Source organism: Xyrauchen texanus, chromosome 46 (assembly GCF_025860055.1).
Source record: "Xyrauchen texanus isolate HMW12.3.18 chromosome 46, RBS_HiC_50CHRs, whole genome shotgun sequence".
In the NCBI taxonomy this organism is placed as follows: Eukaryota; Metazoa; Chordata; class Actinopteri; order Cypriniformes; family Catostomidae; genus Xyrauchen; species Xyrauchen texanus.
In genome coordinates, this window is record NC_068321.1 from 11,160,258 (window position 1) to 11,187,903 (window position 27,646).

At 37.6% G+C, this 27,646-nt stretch overlaps 2 protein-coding genes across 3 annotated transcripts in view; one reads left to right on the forward strand and one right to left on the reverse strand.

Moving 5' to 3' along the window:
- Window positions 1-767: 767 nt before the first annotated feature.
- Window positions 768-6,387, reverse strand: LOC127638582 (leucine-rich repeat-containing protein 61-like). 2 transcript variants are annotated; one of them, XM_052120162.1, is made up of 9 exons: window positions 6,192-6,387; window positions 4,833-4,928; window positions 4,602-4,748; window positions 4,451-4,511; window positions 4,257-4,342; window positions 4,103-4,168; window positions 3,902-3,970; window positions 1,791-1,913; window positions 768-1,493 (listed from the first exon to the last, which is right to left on the reverse strand). In XM_052120162.1, exons 1-9 carry the CDS (start codon window positions 6,217-6,219, stop codon window positions 1,387-1,389), a joined length of 783 nt encoding a protein of 260 aa, XP_051976122.1. In that variant the 5' UTR covers window positions 6,220-6,387; the 3' UTR covers window positions 768-1,386. The 2 variants fall into 2 exon arrangements, with proteins under 2 accessions (XP_051976122.1, XP_051976121.1); XM_052120161.1 differs by having other exon boundaries at window positions 1,791-1,916.
- A 2,090-nt stretch (window positions 6,388-8,477) lies between these two features.
- LOC127638572 (calcium and integrin-binding family member 2-like) overlaps window positions 8,478-27,646 on the forward strand; it is a 35,523-nt gene continuing 16,354 nt past the window's right edge. Inside the window, exons 1-2 of the mRNA XM_052120150.1 lie at window positions 8,478-8,791; window positions 12,912-12,946. Coding sequence (XP_051976110.1) covers window positions 8,741-8,791; window positions 12,912-12,946 — 86 coding nt within the window. The 5' untranslated portion in view covers window positions 8,478-8,740. The remainder of the gene's footprint in view (window positions 8,792-12,911; window positions 12,947-27,646) is intronic.

Here is a 27,646-nt window from a genome sequence, read left to right on the forward strand (position 1 = left end):
TAATAATTTTTATTAGTATTACAGAATTTTAATATAGAAAGTCTGTGTCTAGGAAAAGGCTCAAATGTAATATAAAAGGCATTTTAAAAGCACCAAAATTAAAAATGAAGGCCTAGTAAATCGATTACAGGTCAGTTTTAATATGACCTATATATAACAAAAGAAAAAAGTTGAAATCTGTTTGTTTTTATAAAAATCAAGCCCTTGAATAACTTTCTTTTAGAACTGAAAGCACACGTTTTTAAAACTCTCCAAAATTCTATTACAACTGGCAACCCTGAGTACTAGCACACTGCTTTTCATGCAGCTGCAAAGTTGAGAAGCTCTGACAAGTTGAGCACACATGCTTTAGTCACACTTCCCCTACTGGACTGGATGTCAAGTGCACTTTTACAGTAGCGTCACAAACGTGCAAATACATTTTTCCTCTTTTTTTTTCAGTCTGACTTTTTCTCAAATATTAACAAACATTTTTAGTTCTAGAGGATGCATTTTTTAAGGGTTTGCTGGATGTTACATGTTGTACATTTACTGACCACGCTTACTAACACTAGTCCAAGGCACAAACAGACCACAAGACGGCAATGTTTTCTTGAAAGTCTTGGTCAGATCAATGTGTTCTAGTGTACCTTATTTGGACAACACTGGCATGCAAAGATGCAAGGCTTTCATTATATTGTACCACTATAGTACTGTTTAAATATTCTGAATATTATAGTCAAAACAGCTTTATTACATACTGTAAAGACACAGGGACATTTTCTGGTGAGTGTTCTTCTTTATCCAACATAATGTAAATGCAAAGATGCAAAGCTGATCATATATATTTAAAGTATAGATGTCATTTTAAGCAAAAGGATATTTTAGAAAATGTAAGGGAAAATTTTTATATGAAACAAACAGCTACACAAACTGCTGTATTCAATTACAAAAGTTTGTCCACATTGGGTTTACAATAAAAAAGCAAAATGCAAAAGCATTAATCAAAAATAGCAAATAAGAAGTACAACATGGAAAAAGCCCCAGAAAGGGTTAATAAACAAAAGAAGGGCTTCACTATTATGAAATATACAAATAGCAGCATTTTAAGTGTAATTTAAAACATAATGTTATACAGTATTGTGTTAGGAGTGCAAAGAGGATTCTTTTGATTTGAAACATCCTGAGACAGTGATCAAAATGGATTCAGGGTAACTACAGAATCAGAAAGGTCTCTTAAAGGTTAAAAGGTTACTAAAACTAAACCCTCACACTGCAGGTAACACGGAGCATTTTGGATTTCTGGAACCGGTGATGCATCAAGCATATGAGACACAGAAAGCTGTGGTAAACATATGCGTTCTTTGCAAATGGAAACAAATATTCAGTGTGACTCAATCAACAGATTCAAACAGCATACTGCTTTGGTTGACCCTTGAGGCTGAGGTTCCTTTCATTTTGTGAGATCACATGAACTGCTCTACTGTTCAGCAGTCTGCATTCATGAAGAACATCTGTAAAGAAAACAGAGTCAGTTTCCCAAAAAGGAATTAGAGCATTTCAGCAAATGAATTGTTTGGTGCCTTGATCCCACCAAAGAATAAAAAATAAATAAATACAATTGTAATTACGACTTCGTAATTACAATGTTAGAATTGTGAGAAATAAAGTCACATTTGTGAGGTTTAAAGTTAGAAGTACCATTTTGATTCCATGGCGGGATCTAGCTTCCATAGGAATTGTGCCAGTTTATGTATGTAATTGACGTTTTAAGAAATAAAATATTAAAAAAACAATGATTTAGACAATACCACTAAAATGTTTATAGGCTTCATCTATGATGGCGTTGTTTGATCTTTTTATCTCCCAAAAACCATCATCTACCCAAGGTTTACATTCTGCTAGCTCCGACAGATGGCCATTTTTATACAAGCCTGCTACGATCGAAAGAGAAGAAACAATAATTACAGAACACATAGACAAACATAAAGTTGGTCTCATAACAATAAACAATAAACAGACAATAAAAAGGGACATTGTTTAGGAAAAAAGATTAAATGCTAACTGTAAACAAATGTGATTTATTACTCAAAACAAGTAATCCACTACAAATTACTTATTACTTCTTAAAAAAAAATCTAATTACTTTACTGATTACTTAATGGGAAAGAAATGACATTACAAATGACTTTACTTTTAAGCTACTTTTCAAAACAATTATCTCAGAATAGTGGTGTTTTTCTGCTCAACAATTTCAAAATAATGACTAAATTTCATAATTGTTCATTGTTGTTGTACTTTCAGCTGTCACAGAAACACAAACAGATGTATATATGAAAATAATCCCTGCTTTAAATGTTTTCTACATAAATAATATTATTTTAGAAAAATGTGTAACCGGATGTCTTTAAAGTAGGGCTGTTTATTTAATGCATTATTTTAGTATGGTTAATTATATAAAAATAACGTATAAAATACATTTTATTACGCAATTATTCAGTCCCCCTGAAGTGTACAGTACTTAAGTCCGTAATAAATTTACGGATTTTCCTACCATACGAGCCGCAAGTGGGCAGAGACATCTTCCAATGTTTATAACGTACATGAGATAGTTGTGGAGGCGATGTCAGCAAGCGAAAAAGCTGACTTTTTCAAGCTTGAAGAACATTTGTTTTTACTAGCTGTGTCAAAAGTTGACAGGACGCCTCGACAAACTTCATTGACACAACAGAAAACAGGAACCTTGAGATGCACTTTTCAAAGTTTCCACTACTTTTAACTTGACACTGCTGAATACCAGTGAGACGCCCCAAATGTGACCATCTGAGGCACACACATGTAAATAGAGCAACAATTAAATACAGCACAGACAGAACGCAAGAACATGTACTGTGAGAACTGGACACATTGATAAACTCAATGCAAAATAGACTGGTCAACTGTAGGCTTGGTTCAATGATATCAGAATAAAACAAAACAATATAATTCGTTCTTAAGTATTGTCTAATCAATGCTTTATGCATCTACCACAATAATGCAATTTATTTCAAACTGAATTTCCATCCGTATTATATATTTATTTTAGGCCCTAAATATTTATAAATATTTTAATTACTATGCGACCCCCTCCCTTTTCTCCCCAATTTGGAATGCCCAATTCCCAATGCACTCTAAGTCCTCATGGTGGTGTAGTGACTCGCCTCAATCTGGGTAGCGGAGGACGACCTCAGTTGCCTCCTTGTCTGAGACCATCAATCCATGCATCTTATCACGTGGCTTGTTGAGCGCGTTACCATGGAGACATAGCATGTGTAGAGGCTTCATGCTATTCTCTGCGGCATCCACGCACAACTCACCACGCGCCTCACCGAGAGCGAGAACCACGTCATAGCAACCACGAGGAGGTTACCCCATGTAACTCTACCCTCCCTAGCAACCGGGCCAATTTGGTTGCTTATGAGACATCTCTCAACACACCCTGGATTTTAACTCGTGTCTGCAGGTGTGATAGTCAGCTTCTTTACTCGCTGAGCTACCCAGGCCCATTATTATGCATTATTTATATTAATAACCTTTATTCAGAGTGCCTTTCTCTGTAAATAATAATGTATGCGATTAATTCGATTAATTTATTGCATGTAATTCAGTCTATTAAAATTGTTAATCAATTGACAGCCCTACTTAAAAGTAATTAAAGGAACTGTAAGCGATAGGATTTCCACAAGGTGAGCCATTGGATTAGCAACGTCCCTTCTTTCCAAATCCCTGTACTTCAAATATACCAAATAAGCTAATAACTAATTACTTTGTTATCAGATTACACCCAACACTGGTAATAGGTTACCGTAATACCCATGCAAGTACATTGTTTTCATGCTACAATCAATCAATTCAATAACAGGGTTAAACTTCCAACAAATACCTTTGATTGTATCATCAATGTCTTTGCATAGTTGGTATAGGTTACTTCCACGTCCCACCACCCTTTCACCTAAAGTTACACAATAAAAGAGAATAGGTTAACTTGCTTGCCTTGCTGTAGTGTTGCAAATGAAAAAAACATATCCTTTTAATCATGTTGCATATGGATCCAAATTGAGCAACCTAACATAAAACATCTCACCATCCAACACTTTGATGTTTGAGAACATTTCAAGAAGAAGGGTGCGGTATGAAGAATTCTTGCAGACTACAACAAAATAAATGAGTACAAATATTGGAAATGGTTTACAGTACCAAAAAGATCTAAATAAACAAAGACCCAGACAAACGCTAACCTGGATTGGTATAATTATACATGTTGTCCTTCAATCTAATGCTTTCCAGTTTCCATAAAGACTTGAGTGCATGGAGATTATCAACACTGTTGGTGCAAGGCAACAAATTTGACATGGGCGATAGGGGATTAGAAAAGAAAAAAGTGATCCGTCATTTTTAAAGTGGCTATATTGTATCACATTGTTTCGCTTACCTCGGTATCACATTGCCTGACAAATTTAGACTCTGTAAACTTTCGCAGCTTGAAAGGGGTTCTGAGAAAAGACATATTGACATTAAATATTACTCAGCTGCATTGATAAGAATCCATATTCAGATTATAATATGGTTGTAATAACCATTACCTAAATTGGAGATTCTGTTGGCTGACAAGTTAAGGACAAGAAGTCTTCGTAGAGGCGAAAGAGGCCCCAGATTCGTGATGTTATTTCCCGAGAGGTCCAGCCTCTCCAGGTTTATACACTCTCCTACACATCCAAGGTCATAAATTCCTGCAAAACACAAGTTGGATTGTGTTTATGTGAAATACGTTGTACCAACTATTCAGAAGCCACAAAACTCTTTAGTTTGCTTACCTAAATTAATCAGTTTAAGAAATAAAATAGATTCCAGATCGAACTCCCCTGTGGAGGACTTCAGAAGTACGGTGGTAATCTTTGCACATTCGGTTTCTGGAAGATGATGAGACACTCTTTTACTAAAAAACACATGTTCATATGTCTGCTGACAATATTGACAACATACTGTACATCACACAATACCCACTTACAGGGTTGGACTGGGAAGAGAAATCAGCCCGGGATTTTTCATGGCATCTGGCCCAAAAGTGTGTGTGTGTGCCGATGGTCAGTCGGCCCCAAAGTGCGTCAGCACACCGGGAAAATGCCTGGAATGCCAGATTATCAGTCCAGCCCTGCCCACTTAACAGGATAGTTTGCCCAAAAATGAAAATTCTCTCATCATTTACTCACTCTCATGCCATCCCAGATGTGCATGACTTTCTTTATACTGCTGAACACAAAGATTTTAGAAGAATATTTCAGCTCTGTAATTCCATTCAATGCAAGTGAATGGTGACCAAAACTTTGAAGGTCCAAAAAGCATTTCAAGAAAACCAAAAAGTTCTCCATATGACTCCAGTGGTTAAATCCATCTTCAGAAGAGATATGATAAGTGTGGGTGAGAAACAGATCAACATTTAAGTCCTTTTTACTATACTGTTTTCAGTGATTATTCATGCATATCCACCAGAGAGGAGAATTTAAAGTAAAAAAGAACTTAAATATTGATCTGTTTCTCACCCACACTTATCATATCTCTTCTGAAGACATTGATTTAACCACTGGATCATGTGGATTACTTTTATGCTGCCTTTACATGCATTTTGGAGCTCCACATTTCTGGCCACCATTCACTTGCATTGTATGGACCGACAGAGCTGAACTATTCTCCTAAAAATCTTCATTTGTGTTCAGCAGAAGAAAGAAAGTCCTACACATCTGGGATGGCATGAGCGTGAGTAAATGATGAGAGAATTTTCATTTTTGGGTGAACTATCCCTTTAAAATAGTTTTCAAAGCTATAATAAAATAACTGAGTATATATGGATATAATAAAAGTCGTAATTAGCTAACAGTTGGTTTAAACGCTGAATTTATGTTTAAAAGAAACCCAATTCAGCACACATGCGAAGCAACAAGCGATTAATGAATGACCTTAAGGAAATGGCATGCTGGTTTTATTGCAATGACAGTGCACGACTACATTTATTAGCCTGCCAAAGAGATTAACTTCTTGCAAAAATATCATTATAAAAATATATATGTAATATTTAGTAGTAGTGTTTTTGTCGGTCAGCACCACGGTGTGTGGACAGCTACCGCTGCTAGCACACACGTTTAATACATATTGTTTCTTGGTTACAAGTAACTCACCATTTTCTTTTCCCCTCTTAGAGTCCATTATCGATCAGATGTATGAAATCATTTGCAGATTACAGCATGAGATTAATGTTTTGTGAATAAATACCGGTGGACAGACAGCATGCAGTGAGCACTGGCAGGAGTGATGTTAGCTCCGCTGCTAGCCTCGCTGTAGCCTAATGTTTACCCTACCTACTGAAGATTTGAATGATTATTTGCACCCTGTTGTTTTGCTGGTTTGATGTATTGTTCTTTTATCGGCTGGTTTAATTAACATAAATTTAGAGCAGCCGGAAGTCGGACTTTACTTCAAGCCACCCTTCTTGCGTTTTTTGTGTACGAATATATGTTCCTAGAATAGCCTAGAAAAAAAATAAATCTGTATATATATATATATATATATATATATATATATATATATATATATATATATATATATATATATATATATATATATATGGGGTGCATAGTTTAAACTTATGCATATACTTTTGACACAACAAGATGCTTTTTTGAGTAACACATTTTGATAATGCTTATTCAAAATAACCACTTAGGAAAGAGTTAACCACTTTCTCTTAATTTCAGTCGTATTTGGCTTTTCATAACATCTCAAGTAGTTTTAGTTAATCAAATTAATCTCCATTGTTACTGAATCAGTCCCGAGCCCACTTAAATCATTTTTCATAATAAATCTTTTCGCCCCACTTAAGAAAAACAATGTGACTTATAGGGGCCTTTGCAACAGGGGGGCTTTTTTTAAATATTTATTTTTACCCCAAATACTATCCTTTCACTTATTGGATTGTTATTAAAAATCTTTTGATTGAATCACCTTGAACAAAACTGAAAATGACCAATAAATCTTTTGTCTCAAAATAAACATGATCATTTCAGGGATTTTCATTAGTTACATAAATTTGCATACTTTTTTTTTAAATTATAACACTTAATACCTTGGATCTTTAATGACCTGAGACATCATTCCATCCCATGTACCTCATCCATTTTTTTAAAGTTGTGCCCACACCTCTTTATTATTCCTGAATCTATCTATCTAACAATTTCTTTTATATAACGGTTTAAGCATCACAAGCATATAGGATCATTAGAGACCCGAGGCATGTTTGAGTGTGTTTTTTTTTTTTTTTTTGTGCTTTATTTTTTCTTTTCGTTGTTGCACTTTCATAAATTATATATTTTTTTAATCATTTCATATCTGTTTAAGTTTACTCTCACAGACTATCTATTACTTTGTGTATTACAAGAGAAGTTAGTATTATATTCATACAAATATATACTATATCACGCTGACTTTCTGTGCAACAATGAACTATCAACAATAGAGAATTATCTGTATTTTATATAAGTGTATACATAAACATAATATACATGTTATTTCTTACTCAAGGTGGCACTGTTGTTTCAGTGATTGACTTGATTTAAAATTGACATTGCTATTTGATGACGAAGCAACATGAAGTAAACTATAGCAAGTTTAATACATGAACAGTATGATATGAATTTGAGTGTACTACTGAAATTATATAAGTTGTGCATCTATTTAGACTCAACAAGTGCCTGAGAAAATACACATAAGGTATAAGTTAAACATGCATTACACATGTGTAGATTATGTGTAACGTGTAGCTCAATATGTGTTTGACAGCCAGTTACATCTAATTTCTTTGTGAAAATAATGAATCCTGTTCTTTATTTGTTGCATCACCTCTTTAATTTAGGAAGTATATAAACATCAAAATATATTTTATTTTATTGTTTTCTAATTGTCTTGAAAATATTTATAAAATGTTACACTAGCTGGGCATTTTGTACATTCATTTTTGATAGATATAAGTGCCAGGTCACTAAAGACACCAATATGTAAGAGAGTTTGGTAAAATTAGCATGCACTTAAGGGTTAAATATTAGATCAAATTACTTCACAATCAATCTTTAGACACCACACGCAAAGATCTCATGGATCAGGAATAATTTGCAGTGTACAAACAGGTGTTAAGGGGAATACTGTGGTTCTTTTTGTTGTGTTTAGTGTTTTGGGAGAAAATAAAAACAAAACAGCCTTTTACCCCTGTGGACCTTTAGCACCAATATATCCTATATAACATATATTTATGATATTTTTTCATGTATTTTTAATGCCCCTATTATTTATTTCATGTCGACCCAATGTGCTGTACGTCGAATGCCGCCCCCTGCTGGTATAAAATTGTTAGTTAGTTCAAGAAGCGTTTTCATTGAGGAGAATTCCGTCATAATAAGCGCGGACAGCGGGAAGAGGTCGACAACACGAGTCCATTGTAACCGTCAGGAACCGGCCTCAAAGAGTGAAAAGGTATAACGTTTCTTGAGCTGTTGAAGTATTTATGGAGAGTGTCGCCTTTACCACCAACAGGCACACTTCGAGAAGGACTGAAATTTCATGCTGGGTCCCAATTTTCTCGGCTCGCCAAACCGTGGACATAAATGCATAGACCAGAGAAGACGCCTCCAACTTCCAATGTGATGCATCTGCACGAGAGGAAAATTACTCGACTAAGATGGGTAATAAGCAAACGATATTTACTGATGAACAGCTAGACGCCTATCAGGTAAGAAGAGACTGTCGTCTTGATTATGTTTTATATCAAGACAATTTTTCATTTCAGGATTAAGCAGATTGTAGAGAACAACAACAAAATCAAGTTTTGTGTTAATATGTGGTTTTGACATATACCAATTATCTTTCTTTCATTCTTTCTTTCTTTCCAACAAGTAGTTCTAAAAGTCAAGATAATCTATTAATTTTCTGCAATATGGTGATAGCGTGTTATATTCTGCACTCATCATTTTGTGTTATAAAATAGTGAAATGTTTAAACATATTATTCTTCATTGAAACAAATTGCTCCTTTTAAGCTGAAAAAGCAATATGAATAAAACACATTTTTTTTTTGTAATAATTGACAACAGTGATTACTCACGTATGATTTTATAAGAGGCTTCATCTTGTTCTTAGTTTATTGTCTGCGGCACACAAGACCCTTTACTGTCTGACCGTGCACAATATAGGATGCACTTTTGCTTGGAAATTCTGGAGAGTTCTGGAGGTTTTTATAGAGATTTTTACACAAGCATTTGATATATGCAAACATACTGTATACATTGTGCTCATGTTCCTTAAACCATAGACTAGTCAACATCTAGTTGTTTACTTCTATGCATCTTTATGGTATTATTGAAACTTGGTACTGCATGATGATCAAACAAATTTTGAATCTCTTTGGACAATTTCAGTGTTGTACACTTAAATGTAAACACAACAGTACATTTACATTTACATTTATGCATTTGGCAGACGCTTTTATCCAAAGGGACTTACAGTGCACTTATTACAGGGACAATCCCCCCGGAGCAACCTGGAGTTAAGTGCCTTACTCAAGGACACAATGGTGGTGGCTGTGGGGATCAAACCAGTGACCTTCTGATTAACAGTTATGTGCTTTAGTCCACTACACCACCACCACTCCTTGTGGTTATTGAGGCTTATCTGAGGATATCTGGTCATATTGTTTCAAAGCGATTGTGGGAAGATCTGTCTTTTGTCTTTTGTACAGTAGTCTGTCATGCATTGGCTAAACATCATCTTAGTCTGCTGCTCAAAGAATGACTCAAGGAAGTTTAAATATTAATACCCAGTCTACTAAGATACCCAGAAACCTAATTCTAAGTAGTCAAAGGTGAGATTCTTTGGTGGCTTGTGTTGTCAGAAGCTTAACTTTCCTCACTTTTAATATATCAGAACGATAAAATTGTCTTTTTTTAATTCTGATAAACACATGTATGGAGATACAGACAAAGGAGGGGGTGTGATGTAATTGGTTCATTGAGTCAGATATTTGGGAAACTTGAATGGTAGCCATCTCAGTTTCCCATTTGCCAATCATCAAAGCACATTGTAGAGAGCATTGTACAGATCAATGACTGCTAGCAACCATGGACGCCTTTTGTTGTTGTGCTCTTTAATCATTGCGTTGTACCAGGATCAGTGGAGCTTAGCCATTTGGCTAATAGACCCATTTCTCAACCAGCCAAGTCTTACAGTTTCAAGTCATTTCACCATGCTGTGAAAGAGAATCAGTAAATTGTGGGAGAATCTTGCAGATAATTTGTTTTTATAATCCTACTTAAAAACCTGTTTTCATTTTCACTTGCATCTGCGTATGCTTTTAGCAAATCATTTTATGTTTAGCAAAAAAACATGTGGCTCCATTGTGGCGATGCTTTTCAGAGTCACAATGCTTGTCTTTTGACAGCACTTACCCATGTGGGTAGATGACATGAAGCGATGGCCTAAGATTAGTCACAATGATATCATTAACTACTTTTAATTGTTATGACAGCCAACAACTGCACAAGTTGAGCCTGAACTTATGTTTACTCCAACTAACACTCAAAATGGTTGTTGTTCTCCTTCTGGATGGCTCGTTTCAGTAGTTTTTATGTTGCAGCCCCAACATGGCACTGCCAGTGGTCTGTAAGGAAAACTGTGGATAGTGACCAGGGGCTGTCTAGCTCCAAAAAAGAGAATAAAGCACCATAGCAGTAGCCCATTCGATTTGTGCGCTATATTAAAGGTCTTTTGAAGCCAAACTATAGCTTTGTGATTTGATTTGATCGATGGTATATGATTCTGTTGAAGTATCAGTCCATATTATTTCAACTTAATAAAAAATAAGATTAAAAAAACTTTTTTTATATCGAATTTCTGGTGAGGAACTACACTACCCATAATTCTAACAGGAGATCGACCAATCAGAGAATCACAATCTAGAAAGTGCACCAGAAGATCTCTGTAGCAAGCCCTCACTCCAATGATGCACTGTGAAGGATGCAATTGAGCCTCAAACTCCTAATATATTTGTATCTGAATATTTAGCAATTCACTTATAATGTGTTGTTTCTATATTTATAATAAACTCATTTAAATAAGTAGCTTTATATTTGTCTGTCGTTTTTAATTTGATTACATCATTTACAATGCTTCAGAAGTCTTCTACCTTTGTCTTTTTTTTCTGATTTTTAAACAATGTTTTGCTTTAAATTTTGCTTTTGTTTTTTTTTTCATGTCTTCATGAACTCTTTATGAAGGGTTTTATGCAGAGATGGCCAAACTAGGGCCCGTGTGCCAATGTTGGCTCGTGATGACCTTTGATTGGCCCGCCTTGACGTATATGACAAGACAAAAAAAAAAAAACTTTTGCGCACAATTTTAATAATTCCCACAATTTCCACGTTCATAATGCGGGAAATTCCTGCACACTTTTATTCACTTTACAGTGCAGCTGTGAATTAGTAAACCAATAGATACAGATGATATGAACAAATCAAAAAACTTGTTTTTGTATCAAACTGTAATTCCAGAAGCTGCACGAGTAAAACTGCTCTGTCTTTCACTTTCTCTCTTGTGCGGCTGTCAGAAGTGTCAGAAGTGCTAGCGTGCGCAGTGAGGAAGTTCTCTGTCACATAGTTACTGAACTTAAAATATTACAGATGTATAAACTTTTCTAAGCCTGTTAATTCAACATGCAAATGGCGTTATACCACGTCTTCGTATATCAACCCTGTTTATAATCAACAAAGCTGAAAACATTGCAAGCGCGTGCGCCTTTAATATCTTGGTGCTCTCTCAAAAGTCATAATGCATCACATTTTCGCTGAACATTATTTGTTTTTTGCCATCCGTTATGCAGATGTTGCAGAGTCAGTGGCAGATACCCGCACCATAAACGAGCAGAGACGGGCACTTCGCTTCTCGCGCTCCGCATCAGTTCAGTATCGTGCTCCCACGCTAAAAATACCAAAGGCTACAATGTAGTTAATAATATTAACAAAAATAATATCTGGATGTGTGAATAGCATTGATGTTAAATAAAACCTTGATATTAAATAAAACCTTATTAATGATACAATATTAATTTTATAGAACATTAACCACTTTTGATATATGACTCATATCTCTGAATTATGTTCATCGTTTTATTAAATTAGCTTGAAGTTGGATCACATGGGAAATTGAAATGCTGGTTTCAGAATGTTCGTGTACCCTGAAATCAACCCATATTGCTGTTTCTAACAACTGGCATCTTCAATCAGAGAATTTTGCATCAATTCAAATGTTATAACTTTTCCCTGTGGTGTTACTGAAAGTGCATTCTGGTCCTCTGGAAGTAATCAGATTCACATAAATAATGGTTAGTGTAATTCGGATGCAAATTCACTCTTAAAGTACATTTTTACTCCACTGATGGTTAGGTTTAGGGTTGGGGTTTGGGTTAGGGGGAAGAGTTCATAAAATATAGGCTCCTGTTGACTGTTACATCATTTGCAACTATAAATACAACTCAGTTTTGGTGCCACCCTGTGGACATTTTACCTCAACAACAATTCCAGCTTCGGCCACTGGGGGTCATTGGTTCGAATTTAGGAAAGTACAGACCAGTTTCAGCAGCAGAATCTTCGACCTCCTGTTGTTGATTTCACAGTGTAATCACTCTGATCAATCTCAGGGTTTGAGCGAGAGATTGTTTGGCAGAATTTCTTGCCATGAAACAGTTTGGCATTGATGTTCCGAGATGTTTTCTGAGGAATTAATTATTTTCCCCTCTCTCTCTCTCTCTCTCTCTCTCTCTCTCTCTCTCTCTCTCTCTCTCTCTCTTTCTCTCTTTTCTAGGACTGCACTTTCTTCACCCGAAAGGAAATCCTTCGGTGAGTATGGTCAACCTGTGATTCTCATCATTAAAGGTGAAGCGTGTTATTTTATTATTGTTAAAAAACATCTCCTTTCCCAGCTTAATTTGACAACTATAAATAAGCCATTCATTGGTTTATTCCCATATAATGTGTAAACACAGTGGCTGTGTGGTGCTATTAAAACATAGGTTTGTTTGTTTGAGCATCCAGACCACTGACATAGCAACCTTGGCTCAACCAATGGTGTGAGTTTTGGCCGTGGCTGTCTGTTAGTCCAATTAATGGGAAAGTGTTCGGGAAAACCGTTTGAATGCAATTCATATTTTTGCAATTCTGAAATTTCACATTTCATTTTTAAAGGAGTATTCCAGGTTCAATACAAGTTGAGCTCAATCTTCATTTGTGGTGTAATGTTGATTATCACAAAAAAATTCAGCTTGCCAAAACGTGGTTACATTAAGGCACTTACAATGGAAGTGAAAGGGGACAGTCCATAAATTCATAATTGCAGACAATAAATACACAGTTTTAAGTTTTAAGTTTAGCCACACAACATAAACGTTATACTGATAACATGATTTTAGTGTGATAAAATTGGTTTGCTAATCTTTGTGTATATTTGTGTAAAGTTATATCCAATACTGGGATTATAGGGTTTCTGCTCTTGCCATGAAACTGAAGTTGTGATATTGGATATAACTTTATACAGATAAGATCAGTAAGTGGTGTTTACAATTGAAGCTGTGGAGTGCCAATTAAAAAAGTATGAAGAAATATATAATCAATCTATTAATTTGAAAATAAAATCATGGATATATAAACCAATTAATAAATGGACAAATAAATAGACACATTTAAATGTGTTTATTTAATTCACGTATAAAATTGTATTTACATTTAGCAATTAAATTGTGCAATAATAAATCATGTATTTAATTCATGTTTTAAATGCAATTAAATGTAAAAATAAAATAGTACATTAATAAGTAATTTTTAAATGCACCTTATAATTTGTGTTTTAAAAAAGCATTTGCCAGTTGCTTTTCTTCATCTTTTTGCCAATAGCTTTATTTTTCATTTTACTTTAGATTTTCTATTTCATTTTACTTTAGATTTTCTTTATCCATTTGACAATTGAGTTTAAAAATGCCATTGGAGAGATGACACATGGGAGCAACCAATGAACTTTCAGTTTTAAGCTTTAGGTCTGAGACCTACCCTATTAAAAAATTACCAATTTAACCAGCATGCAATTCCCATGCTGGTCTAGGCTGGTTTATGCTAGTTATTGCTGGTTTAGCTGGTGGACCAGCATGGTTATTCTGATGAAGCTGTTACTAAACTAGCTTAAGCTAGTTTTAAGCCTGGTGCAGACACCCGCACACTAGAATTCCATACTGGGGTACCAGCACATTGAGCTGGTGACCAGCAATGCTTTTTTTTTCTCAGCAGTCCAGGGTATATATCTCTCTGTCCTCTTCCCCCATTCATACAGTTCAGTTTGTATTTAACAGTTTGCTAGCTTCATTTGTATTCCATCCACAGCTAGTGCACCATTTGTTTTAAATTAATATGGTTGCTGAAATCAGTGCTCAGATCTAATAAAGTGAATTTTTATTCCGGACCAATATTCCGACCAACAGGAAATGCTCAAGCCCATTGTGTTTTAAGCCAGCCAGAGATTCATCCTGTTAAAGAGAGAGAGAGAGAGAGAGAGAGAGAGAGAGAGAGAGAGAGAGAGAGAGAGATTACGTCATCCAAAATTTATAGCCCTGCTCATCTGCAAGAATGTGATTTCTTTTCATTGTTTTGTGACTCTCAGAATCTTCCCCCTATAGGGCATGCAGTGAGCAGCAAAGCGTGTAATTGTCTGGCCGGCCACCAAACATGACATTGCCTCAATTACAAGCTGTTATTGCAAATTCCCACCAGTCCCTGCAAAGTCTTACCTGGGAGACAGTCTGCTGTATCAGTACATATTGTATATAAAGCAGTACGGTTGGCCCAATGCAGCAATTTTCTGTGTAGCTGTACTAATCGGTTTTCAATCAGAAAGGTTTGTTCCTACGATAAATCAGCATGAGCCCCTGGAGAAAACTAGAGCACATCACTCAATTTCTCTGCCAGCCTCAATTAGACCATGTGGCTGCCCTCCAAAACTAGAATTTTCTGTATGTAGCCATTCTTCAAGGCAGGAGTTATGGACAATGAATATTGTGCAATGTGCGACTTTATTTTTGGGATTGCACTAATGTAATTGATAAATGATAATTGAAAGAAAGAATATATTTCAGATTAAATGAAAAAATAAAATGTATAAGTGCATTGTGTTACGCATCAATGTGTTCATTGTTTATTTTTATTTTTATAAGCAAAATAATGTGCAGCATATATTAAAATTGTGTAATTCTTTTTATTATTACAGTCTTATTATTATTATATAGCTATTTGAAATGGAACTGTAATTATCTAGCATATAAACAAATTATCCCATAAATAAACAATGAAACACCAGCAAGACTGTGGAGTGATTAACAGAGTAGATTAAAACTTTATTCCATTAAATAATCTGCTACAGCTACCACAGCATGCACCCACCCACCCACACACACACACACACACACACACACACACATTCTAGTTAAAGTGCGGATCAATAAAATTTGACATTTTTCAGCCTTTCTATTAAATAGTCTAATCACATTGTTTATAAGGCAGGTTTTATGTCGTCAGGACCACTGATGTTGTCTCTAATGGAATTATTGGTCATAAAATGGCAGAGTTCCACGTTACTGTAGCCTACTCTGAATTACAATGACAAGGTCAAATTGGTAAAAGCGTTTTACCTGTTTTCCTTTTAACAGGATGTTTTCTGGATTCAGTGTAGTAAACGTTTTCTTTGCTATATCAGTTTTATTTTTAAAGGAATACTATGTTGTGTAGATGTTGTAGAGTGAATATACATTGTTGCCTGAGAAATCAGGAGAAAAGAAGACAATACACAAATTTGTGGCTTTTCACAGGCATGGCTTGTCAGCGTCTGAGTAATGAAAGTTCGCATGGCACTAACGTCCATAAGCAACGCCCCCTTGTGGCTGCAGCAGTACTGACTCATTAAAAACATAAACATACAACATACACCTATCAGCCACAACATTAAAACCACCTGCCTAATATTGTGTAGGTCCCCCTCGAGCTGTCAAAACAGCACCAACCATCATCTTAGAATAGCATTCCGAGATTATATACTTCTCACCACAATTGTACAGAGCGGTTATCTGAGTTACCGTATACTTTGTCAGTTCAAAGCAGTCTGGCCATGCTCTGTTGACCTCTCTCATCAACAAGGCGTTTTGGTCCACAGAATTGCAGCTCACTGGATGTTTTTTGTTTCTGGCACAATTCTGAGTAAATTCTAGAGACTGTTGTGTGTGAAAATCCAGACGGCCAAAATCCAACGATGCGATTATCTAATCAGCAAATCGTGTGGCAGCAGTGCAGTGCATAAAATCATGCAGATACGGGTAAGGAGCTTCAGTTAATGTTCACATCAACCATCAGAATGTGGAAAAATGTGATCTCAGTGATTATTGTTGTATAACATTATTGTTGTTGCCAGATTGGCTGATTTGAGTATTTCTGTAATCTCCTTGGGTTTTCATGCACAACAGTCTCCAGAAACAATTATTTTCTATGAATGTAAGTGCAGAGCTACAACTCTGGAGGCTGCTCAAATTTCTGCCACGCCAAGGAGCACAACTCACATAGTTTTCCATTAAATTCGACCCAAATCATTATCAAAGGACATAGATTATTTACTGTAGCCATAACTGGATAATAAATTGTGTATGCACCGATGAGCCAAAACATTATGACCAATCGCAGGTGATGCGAATAACGTTGATAATCTCCTAACAAGACCACATGTCAAGGTCTGGATAAATTGGATGGTAAATGTTCAATCAGTTCTCATAGTCAACGTGTTGAATGCAGGATAAATGGGCAGGAGTAAAGACCTGAGCGACTGGCCAGACAACTTGGTCATAGCATCTCTGAAATTGCAAGGCTTGTGGGGTGTTCCCAGTCAGCAGTGGTGACTACCGACAGTTGTCCAAGGAGGGACAATCCACAAACCGGCGACAGGGTGTTGGGCGCCTGTCTGGTCCGAACTGGAACAGCCTTTGGGTCGGAAGTGCACCTATAATGTCTTAAAATGCTATCTAGGAAGGCAGCCCACAAGAGTTCTAATCTCACTGCAATGTGGGAATACTACAAGCTGGTGAAGGATGTGTGATGCTCTGGGCAATGTTCTGATGGGAAACCCTGATTCTGTCCATTTATGTGGATGTCAATTTGACACGTGTCACCTACTTTGTAGATTTGGTTGCAGACCAGTTACACCTCTTCATGGCAATAGTATTCCCTGATGGCAGTAGCCTCATTCAGCAGGATAATGCGCCCTCCCACACTGCCTCAGGCCTCCAAATTCCCTAGGTGTCAATCTGATTGAGCATCTGTGGCATACTGGACCAACAAGTCCGATCCATGGTGGCTTCACTTCGCAACTTACAGGACTTGAAGTTTCTGCTGCTAATGACTTGGTGTCAGATACCACAGGACACCTTCAGGTGTCTTTAGGGCTGATTCTCTGTTGAACTCTCTCATAAAAGAAGCATTTCCGTCCACAGAACTGCCACTCACTGGCCTTTTTTGTTTTTTGGCACCAATCAGAGTACATTCTAGAGACTTTTGTGCATATCCCAGGAGATCAGCAGTTACTCATGCTATGGTCAAAATCACTGAGATCAAATTTTTTACCCATTCTTTGGTTTGATGTAAACATTAACTGAAGCTCCTGACAAGTGAGTTTATGCACTGCACTGCTGTCACATGATTGGCTGATTAGATGATCGTATGGATGATTGTTGGTGCCAAGCTGGTTTGAGTATTTCTGCTGATCTTTCATGCACAACAGTGATACAGTGAAAGAACAGTGCTATACTGATATGCGGGTTGGTGCGGTTTTGGCGACATGAGGGGGACATACACAATATTAGGCAGGTGGTTTTAATGTTGTGGCTAATTGGTTTAGAGAATCATGTGTGGAGATGGGAGAATATTGCAAAAGTACAACCATCACTGAAACACTCCACCGATCTGGGATTTCAGGCAGAGTGGCCAGACGGAAGCCTCTCCCCAGTGCAAGACTCCTAAAAACACCTAAAGGACTCTCAGACTGTGAGAAACAAGATTCACTGGTCTGAAGCAACGAAGATTTAACTGTTTGGCCTCAATTCCAAGCGTCATGTCTGGAGGAAACCAGGCACCGCTCATCACCTGTGCAATACCATCTCAACAGTGAAGCATGGCGGTGGTAGCATTATGCAGTCGGGGTGTTTTTCATTGGCAGGGACTGAGGGGCTGGTCAGGGTTGAAGGAAAGCTGAACTCAGCAAAATACAGAGATTTCCTTAATGAAAACTGGTCCAGAGCACTCAAGAACTCAGACTGTTCCACCTTCCAACAGGACAATGACCCTAAGCACACAGCCAAGACAATGCAAGAGTGGCTTAGGGACAACTCTGTGAATGTCGTTTAGTGGCCCTGACATAGCCCAGACTTGAACCCAATTGAAAATCTCTGGAGAGACTTGAATGGCCGTCCACCGACGGTCCCCATTGAACCTTACAGAGTTTGAAAGGATCTGCAGAGAAGAATGGCAGAAAATTCCCAAATCAATGTGCGCAAAGCATCATACCCAACTGGAAGCTGTAATCGCTGCCATTTAAGGGTTTTAATACTTATGTGATATTTCAGTTTTTTCTTTTTAATTAGTGTGCAAAGTTGTCAAAAATCTGTTTTTTGTTTTGTCATTATGGGGTATGGAGTGTAGATTGATGTGAAAAAAAAATATTTAAAGCATTTTAGCATAGGGCTGCAACATAACAAAATGTGAAATAACTTAAGGAGTCTGAATACTTTCTGAATGCACTTAACAGCGTTAGAAAGGCGTAAACTACAGCTTTGATATTTTACCACTGTTTTATGACAGAAATGTTACAGTGAGAGTAATTCCTTAATTTACTAGTTCACATCTGACATGCAAAATCAAAACGAGAGTTACGGACATAAACATGAAATTAAGACACACATGCCCATTAAAGCCAGCTCTTGTCTTTTTGTCATTGCGAGGCTTTAGCAAACAATGTCCATTAGAAGTTGTAGTCCAAATATGTTTGCATTTAGAAACAATTTAATGGATTCTCATCTGCTCAGCTGCGTTTTAAAACTTTTTGCACGGCGCAAACGTGCCCACAAAAATGCTGCTAAATGTAATTTGCATACGAAATTCTTGCTGGCCAATTCTGAGCACATGCAGAATGTGCACTTGAAAACACTGGGCATCTGGATATACAATGCCAGGTAACTACGCTCTTATCCATCATTTTAAATGATCAGTTGTTCACAAACATCTCTTTGAATAAAATTCATTTTACTGCCTACCTTTATTTGGCTGTAATAGCACAATCTAAATTACGGCTGGAAATTTCTTTGAATGAAGCGCAATCTACAATAAGTCTAATTTATATAGAAAGGAGTCGTGTTGCAGCGAAAATCAATAACAATTACTTCATTTAAATACTCAAGACGCAGCACATTTTCATTGCTGATTGCACCTGCAAAAATAGATTAAGGGTGGTTAGTGAATAAGATGCAGGTGTTTGTGCTGAAATTCCATGCGCAAAAGTGGCTTATTATTTATGTGTTTATCCTTTATCTGCAAACTGTAAGCGAATTTGCGCTGTTGGCTGGTCTGCATAATTCCTTTAGTGAATGGGGTGCTAAACCAGCACAGAATGCGCATGCTAATAAATTGCTAAGTTACCGGCTGCAAGTAATTCCTAGTGAATTCTTCCCTAAGTGTTATAGTACTGTAGGTTGTGCATTTTTTGCCTAAAGCCCCCAGATTCCCTTGAATTTGGAGGGGGGGGGATCACCAGCTGCATTAAGGACTGCAGTGCATCTCCACCTCCTTGCCAGTTCTTGCTGTGAAATGTTGCCCCACACTTCCACCAAGGCACTTGCAAGTTCCTGGACATTTCTGGCCGGAATGGCCCTATTCCTCACCCTCCAATCAAACAGGCTCTTCGCTGGCCATGGCAGAACACTGACTTTCCTGTCTTGCAGGAAATCATGCACAGAAATGAGCAGTATGGCTGGTGGCATTGCCATGCTGGAGGGTCATGTCAGGAGGAGCCTGCAGAAAGCGTTGAGATTGCCTGCATTGACAACAAGCTCAGTCCGATAATGCTGTTACACACCATAGACCATACACCAGACCATAACGGACCCTCAACCTCCAAATTGATCCCGCTCCCGAGTACAGGCCTCGGTGTAACGCTCATTCCTTAGATGATAAACGTGAGTCCAACCATCACCCCTGGTGAGACAAAACCATGACTCGTCAGTGAAGAGCATTTTCTGCCAGTCCTGTATGGTTCAGCGAAAGTGGGTTTGTGCCCATAGGCAACTATGTTGCCGGTGATGTCTGGTAAGGACCTGTCTTACAACAGGCCTACAAGCCCTCAGTCCAGCCTCTCTCAGCCTATTGCGGACAGTCTAAGCACTGATGGAGGGATTGTGCGTTCCTGGTGTAACTTGGGCAGTTGTTGTTGCCATCCCAAGGTGTGATATTCAGATGAAGCAATCCTGTGCAGGTGTTGTTACACGTGGTCTGCCACTGCGAGGACGATCGGCTGTCCTCCTGTTTCCCGTAGCACTGTCTTAGGGGTCTCACAATACGGACATTGCAATTTATTACCCTGGCCACATCTGCAGTCCTCATGCCTCCTTGAAGCATGCCTAATGCACATTCACACAGATGAGGAGGGAACCTGGGCATCTTTCTTTTGGTGTTTTTCAGAGTCAGTAGAAAGTTTTTATAACTGTGACCTTAATCGCCTACCTTCTGTAAGCTGTTAGTTTCTTAACGACCATTCCACAGGTGCATGTTCATTAATTGTTTACGGTTCACTGAACAATCATGGAAAACATTGTTTAAACCTTTTACAATAAAGATTTTTTAAAGTTATTTGTATTTTTACAAAATTATCTTATAAATACATTGTACTGAAAAAGGGACATTTCTTTTTTTTACTGAGTTTACATTTAAACATATACATATAGTGACATAAAAAATACTAATATAAGAGAAATATACAATAGCGCAATAATTTTGTTAGAATATTTTATATACAGATATACAGTGATGTGGAGGTGATGTATTGAAGAAGAGGTAGGATATGTTAAAGAATATAAATGAAATATGGATATAAGTAGGAAAGGATCGATTGAATATTGCACATGGTTGTATTGACCAAAGGAAAGTATTTGGGGCAGTTTTAACTGTTCATGAGGTGGATGGCCTGAGGAAAAAAAAACATTCTTGTGCTTGATGGTTCTGGTGCTCAGTGCTCTGTAGCGCCGGCCAGAGGGCAACAGTTTGAAAAAGAGGTGTGCTGGATGAATGGGGACAAGAGGGATTTTACCAACCCTTTTTGTCACATGTGAGTCTCCCACTTCAGGTTCTGTGAGATGGAAGTGCCCAGGAACCTGAATGACTCCACTGCTGCCACAGTGCTTTTCGGAATGGTGAGCGGGGTCAGTGTTGGGGTGTTCCTCCAAAAGTCCACTATCATCTCTACTGTTTTGAGCGTGTTCAGATCCAGGTTGGTTTGACTGCACCAGATGGCTAGCTGTTCAATCTCCCTTCTGTATCGTGGATGAGACTGATGAATGTAGTGTCATCAACAGAGGGGTCCTTGGCAGTGCAGTCATTTGTGTAGAGGGAGAAGAATAGTGGGGAGAGCACCCCCAGCACCAGTGGGGGCCACCAGTGCTGATTGTACTTGTGCTGGAGGTGAATTTCCCCATTCTCACTAGCTGTTGCCTGTCTGTCAGAACCACTGACAGATTGAGCCGGGAACAGAGAGCTAGGTTAATTTAGTCCATATGAGAGCAGGGTTGGTGTTAAAAGCCGAACTGAAGTCAACAAATAGTATCCTTGCATAAGTCCCTGGTCTGTCTAGATGTTGTCTAGATGTTACACTAACCTGCAAACCCATCAATGTCATGGTATTAGATCAGTTAGAAAAGATCTAGCACAGTCAGTCAGAACAGTCTGAATATTTGTGCCAGGTTTGGTGGATGTACACTGTAAATAAGATACTGTTAAATTTTACATTAAAATAACGGCAGCTGTGTTTAACAGAAATGTAAAGTAAAAATACGTAACTATGTTTCAGGCATTACGGGATGTAATTTTGTGCCTGTATATTTTACGGTTCACTACCATTTATATTTTTAAACGATATAAACTTGATATACCAACCTTCTGGAACTATAAAAGTCTGATTTTCACTTTAAAATGTATTGATAATCACTGTAGTAACAAAAAATGGCCACACGATGACTTAAAGTTCATCAAGAGTGGCCCCAATTCAAGGAGCAATAATTAATACAATGTAGAGACAGTGCACAGTGTTACAAACACAAAACACCATCAGGGTACCAAATGTGACAATAAAATAATGCAATAAACATGAACTAAATTACATAAAATATAACACAGAACATTCCAATGTACATACAGTAATTGATATCAAAATGAAGAAGTAATATAACTATTCCCATAAAATATAATGGAATGGGATGAGTCATGCAGGGACTTCTGGGAATACCCGATTATTATTTTTTTACAGTCATTTTTACACTAGTTTACTGTTAAAGTACATGTATTCTCTTGTTAAACATTATATACATTTTTACTGTTAATCATACAGTAAAATACATTTCATGTATCTTCTTGTTAAATATACAATCTTTTTTACTGTATGTTATGATAACTACCCGTTAAACCAATTAATGTTTTATTACTGTAGCATTTTTACATTCTTTTTAGGCCCTACCGTTAAAATTATGGATTACATTTTAACAGTGTAGCCTGAAAGCTCTAGGATGAGTTACAGACAGACATTTTGACTTGTCTATAGAAAAGTCTTTAGAATAACAGTATGTTTGCTTTATCAAGCCAACAAAATTATTGTTTTCAAACAGGTTTCCCCAACACTCTCGCCATTTATTCTGCCATTGGCCAGACAAACAGGTAGCCCCGCCCCAGACTAATGCCATTGGTTGAGAAAACATTGCTGTGTCAAGCTGGTTGGGATGCTTAATGTTTTAAAGTCACCACAGAGCCTACATTTTTTACACCTTTTAAGGAAATAGACCTACATATGTCTCAAAAATATTTTTCTGGTATACAAGCAATTATATTACACCAAAGAAATAACACACTTTAGCTTTAAGCCCTTTAAGCTCTGGACTCATTTTTTCTCATGGCGAAGTTTCACTTTCCAAACCTTATGAAAGACCTGGAACCCAATCTCTTGATTAGGCACAGACTTACAATCTCTCACATCGGGTCTGTTTCATACGTTGATTCCTATCCACGATTACAACAAGAAATGAAACCTAAAGCAAAGCAAGCATAGAGTTTGTGCTTGTTATTTGACCTGGCTGTTGTCCATTCCTTCTATGCATTAGGTATAAATAAAACAAATTGCTTGCTTGCTTTCCTAATGGGATTGACATATTGCTCTCGGGTTTCAGGATATGCTGTTAACCGCTGCCGTTTGAAGATCAAGTGACTACTTTAAGAAATTAAAAGCAGATACAGGAGAAAGGTGGTACAGGGTCAGGTTACAGTCAAATGACCCAATTACGGTAATACAAAGGCCCTGCACCCGGCTCTGATTCGTTGAGCTCTAGGTAGCGTACTTCCCCCAGTCTGACTCATGGGTAGGACATTTCCAGTTCTGTACATACTAGTTACATTTTCTGACCATAAGTCATATTCATGTGTAGGAAATTCAGTAGGTATCTGCCTACATTTCACAGCTCATTTCTTCTCATATTTGATGACTAGATTATAGAATACAATTTGGAATTGCAAGAAAGTGTTCTGTCTTAACGGCCCCTTACATTTTCAATTCCTCTCAGTGAGTTGGCTTTTAGGTTTTATGATTTTGGTATAAATTAATCATTGTTTTGAAGCTTAAAGAACAGGTCATGACAACTTTATTATGAGAAAAATTGACTGTTTTTAATCATTATCAACTAAGTGGCATTTCTCTGAACCAAAATGTTCCAATAGTTCACTTGATGTCCCCTGAGCTGCCTCAAAGCTTTCGTTAATGGATGGGGTTTGACATTTTCTGAGCGCTGTTTGTGATGATGATCTGTGCTCAGGTGTTTAAACCTTGAAAGGTTAATATGATATGATTCAGGGTGCTATGCTGCATCACAATTGATTTACTGCTGTTTTCTTGGGTATGTCTGTAAGAGTCCCTGGTTGTGAACACAGTAGCAGTTAAATTAGGTTTTATTACAGTTTTGATGGACATTTATATGGACTCTCGTTTATAATGCAGGATTTAAAAAAAATTGCATTATAGACATTATAAAATAGGAATGGTTCACCCAAAAATAAAAATTGTGTCTTAATTTATTCACACTCATGTCATTCCGAACCCTTGTGACTTTTTTTCCTCCGTAGAACACAAAAGCAGAACTTTTAAAAAAATATCCTAACAGCACTTTTCCAGATAACTTATATTGAAACGAGACTGGGTCTCTCAAGCACCAAAATGACAAAGTGTCCCTTGATTGTTTTCAAGGGGCCAGGGTGGGGGCATGTACTATTTCATTAATATGAAATTTTATAAAGATGCACTATTGATTTAGTCTGACTGAAATATAAATTTTAGTGCATGTAAACATACTTTGTGTCAGAAGACTTGAGGTGAGTATGTACTGCGTTTGTTGAAGGATGCACTTCTTGGCCGGTACAACAGTACTTACAACTTTCTTGGTATGTACACTCACTGAGCACATTATTAGGAACACCTGTACACCTATTTATTAATGTGATTATCTAATCAGCCAATAGTGTAGCAGCAGTGCAACGCAAACAGATCAGGAGCTTCAGTTAATGCTAATATCAACCATCAGAATGGTGAAAAAATATGATCACAGTGATTTCGACAGTGGCTTGATTATTGGTGCCAGACAAGCCTGAGTATTTCTGTAACTGCTGATCTCCTGGGATTTTCACGTGCAACAACCTTTAGAGTTTACTCAGAATGGTGCCAAACACAAAAAGCATCCAGTGAGTTGCTGTTCTGCAGATGGAAATGCGTTGTTGATGAGAGAAGTCAACGGTAAGCCTACGGTAACTCAGATAATCGTTCTGTACAATTTTAGTAAGCAGAACAGCATCTCAGAATGCACAACATTACAACAGCTGAAGACCACATTGGGCACTTTATTAGAACCATATAATAAAGTGCTCAGTGAGTGTATGTGTAGCACTTACAGTTGAAAGGAGCCATTCGACCCATGGTTCTCCACCATTTTAAATCCAGTGTTTTGAAAATGATGTCTCCTTAGCTCCCAAGACACAGTGGGATATAACACTGTCCAGTGGATGCACACTTTAGAATATCAGCAGAAATAGTAGGCCATCCAGGTATTTCTTGCTTACTGTTTTATGAATGCTGAGGATTCTAACTTACAGTACTACTCCATTGGCAAACAGTTTTTGGCATACTATATAGTAGATTAGTATGGATATTTGGACACAGAGTTGGACTACTTCAATCATACTTTTATAATGCTTTTTGCAGAGCTTGAAGTCCCCAATCACTTTCATTATATGTAAATGATGACAGAACGTTTTCTGAATGAATTTCATTGAGTAGCTGGTTAATAGTTTACTGGTAGTCAGCATTGGTGTTTAAAAAAAAAACATTTATCCCCTTTTCTCCCAATTTGGAATGCTCAATTCCCACTACTTAGTAGGTCCTTGTGGTGGCGTGGTTACTCACCTCAATCTGGGTGGTTGCCTCCGCTTCTAAAACAGTCAATCCGCACATCTTCTCACATGGCTTTTGTGCGTGACACCGCGGAGACTTCTCTACTTGATCCACGCACAACTTACCATGCTCCCCATTGAGAGCGAGAACCCTTAATTGTGACCTCTAGGAGGTTACCCCATGTGACTCTACCCTCTCTAGCAACCGGGCCAATTTGGTTGCTTAGGAGATTTGGCTGGAGTCACTCAGTACACCCTGGATTCGAACTTGCAACTCCAGGGGTGGTAGTCAGCGCCAGTAATCGCTGAGCTACCCAGGCCCCCCAGTATTGGTGGTTTTAATTGTTTTTGTGGCAGTAATACCCATCTATTGAGTGTGTGTGTAATGAAAGGCTTCAGTTATCATAATGAAACCCATCCTACGGTCCCCTGGTGACACATCATGGCTCATGGACTTTCCTGAGACAGTGGATGAGCTTCAGTGTGGTGTGTGGGTGTTGCACATTTAGCTCATTTGTCCTGCAGCTGACTGTGTTTGTCAGCTGCTTGTTTTAAGCAATGAAACACGACTGTCTTCTGTGGAACTCAAAAAAAGGTGTTTGGCAGTATGTTAGTCTCAGTCATCATTTACTTTCATTACATATTTTTTTCCATACAAAGAAAGTACATGTTGACTGAGGCGTCATTCCATCTTACATCTCCTTTTGTGTTCCATAGAAGAAAGTCAGTCATATGGGCTGGGAACAACATGTAAATGATGACATAATTTTAATTTTAAAGTGTATTGTCCCTTTAAGAATGAGTAGGTGTGTCCAGACTTTTGACTGGTAGTATATGTGGTTCATGTGCGATTTTGAAAAATCAATGTGTTTATTAACAGGGCTGTGTCCATGAAAGGGGTTAATGAGATGTTTAATGTTTTAGTTTCTCATGGCCATTATAGGCTCTGCTTATTCCTCAGCAATGAACCATTTCTGGCTTTTATCTCCTCTCCTCAGAGCTCTTTGTCACCCTCTGCTGCCATTACCCCCTATTAGACCATTCACTGGTGGCTGTAATGCTAGTGCTGCAACACATTTCACATAAAAATGTTCTCATACAAATTAGTGTGGGTGTTTGCCCGGGCATTGCCATGGTTTCTAAGGTGTTGCTAAGGTTGCTAGGGGGTTGTGGGTGGTTTCCATAGCATTGTTATGGTTGCTGAAGTGTTCTGAATGATTTATAGTGAATTGCGGTGGGTGTTCTGGTTGGTTGACAATGCATTGCAATGGTTTCTAAGGTGTTATTATGGTTGCTAGGGTGTTCTGGGTGTTTGCCATAGTATTGCAATGGTTGCTAAGGTGTTCTGAGGAATTTTTAGTGCATTGCTGTGCAGTTGCTAGGGTGTTGTGGGTAGTCGCCATAGTATTGCTATGATTGCTAAGGTGTTCTGAGTGATATTTAGTGCATTGCTGTGCAGTTGCTAGGGTGTTGTGGGTGGTTGCTACAGCAGGATGTTGCTACATGGTTTCTATTCTAGGGTGTTCTAGGTTCTAGGGTGTTACTACAGTGTGAGTAATAGTAAACTCATACTTGCCTTAGCAAGCTCCACCATGAGCTTGATGCTGTAAAGTGTCTGTGGCTCTGGATACCATTCTGCATCAGTGCTATAACTGGTAAACATCATTCTTTAAAGTGCATTCATGTTTATAATGTATAATTTGTCTGAATTATGTCTACAAGGGCATTGGGGGGTTGTGATTTCAGGACCCATTTTTCATATTTCCTATGCCTCGTTCAGTG

Bases quoted from the DNA above. Each gene is read 5' to 3' on its own strand.
- LOC127638582 (XM_052120161.1), bottom strand. From the start codon at position 6,219: ATGGACTCTAAGAGGGGAAAAGAAAATG. The intron at 4,929-6,191 runs GTGAGTTACTTG...ATCATCTTCCAG, and splicing joins TAAGAGGGGAAAAGAAAATG to AAACCGAATGTGCAAAGATT. The intron at 4,749-4,832 runs GTAAGCAAACTA...TGTGTTTTGCAG, and splicing joins TCTTAAACTGATTAATTTAG to GAATTTATGACCTTGGATGT.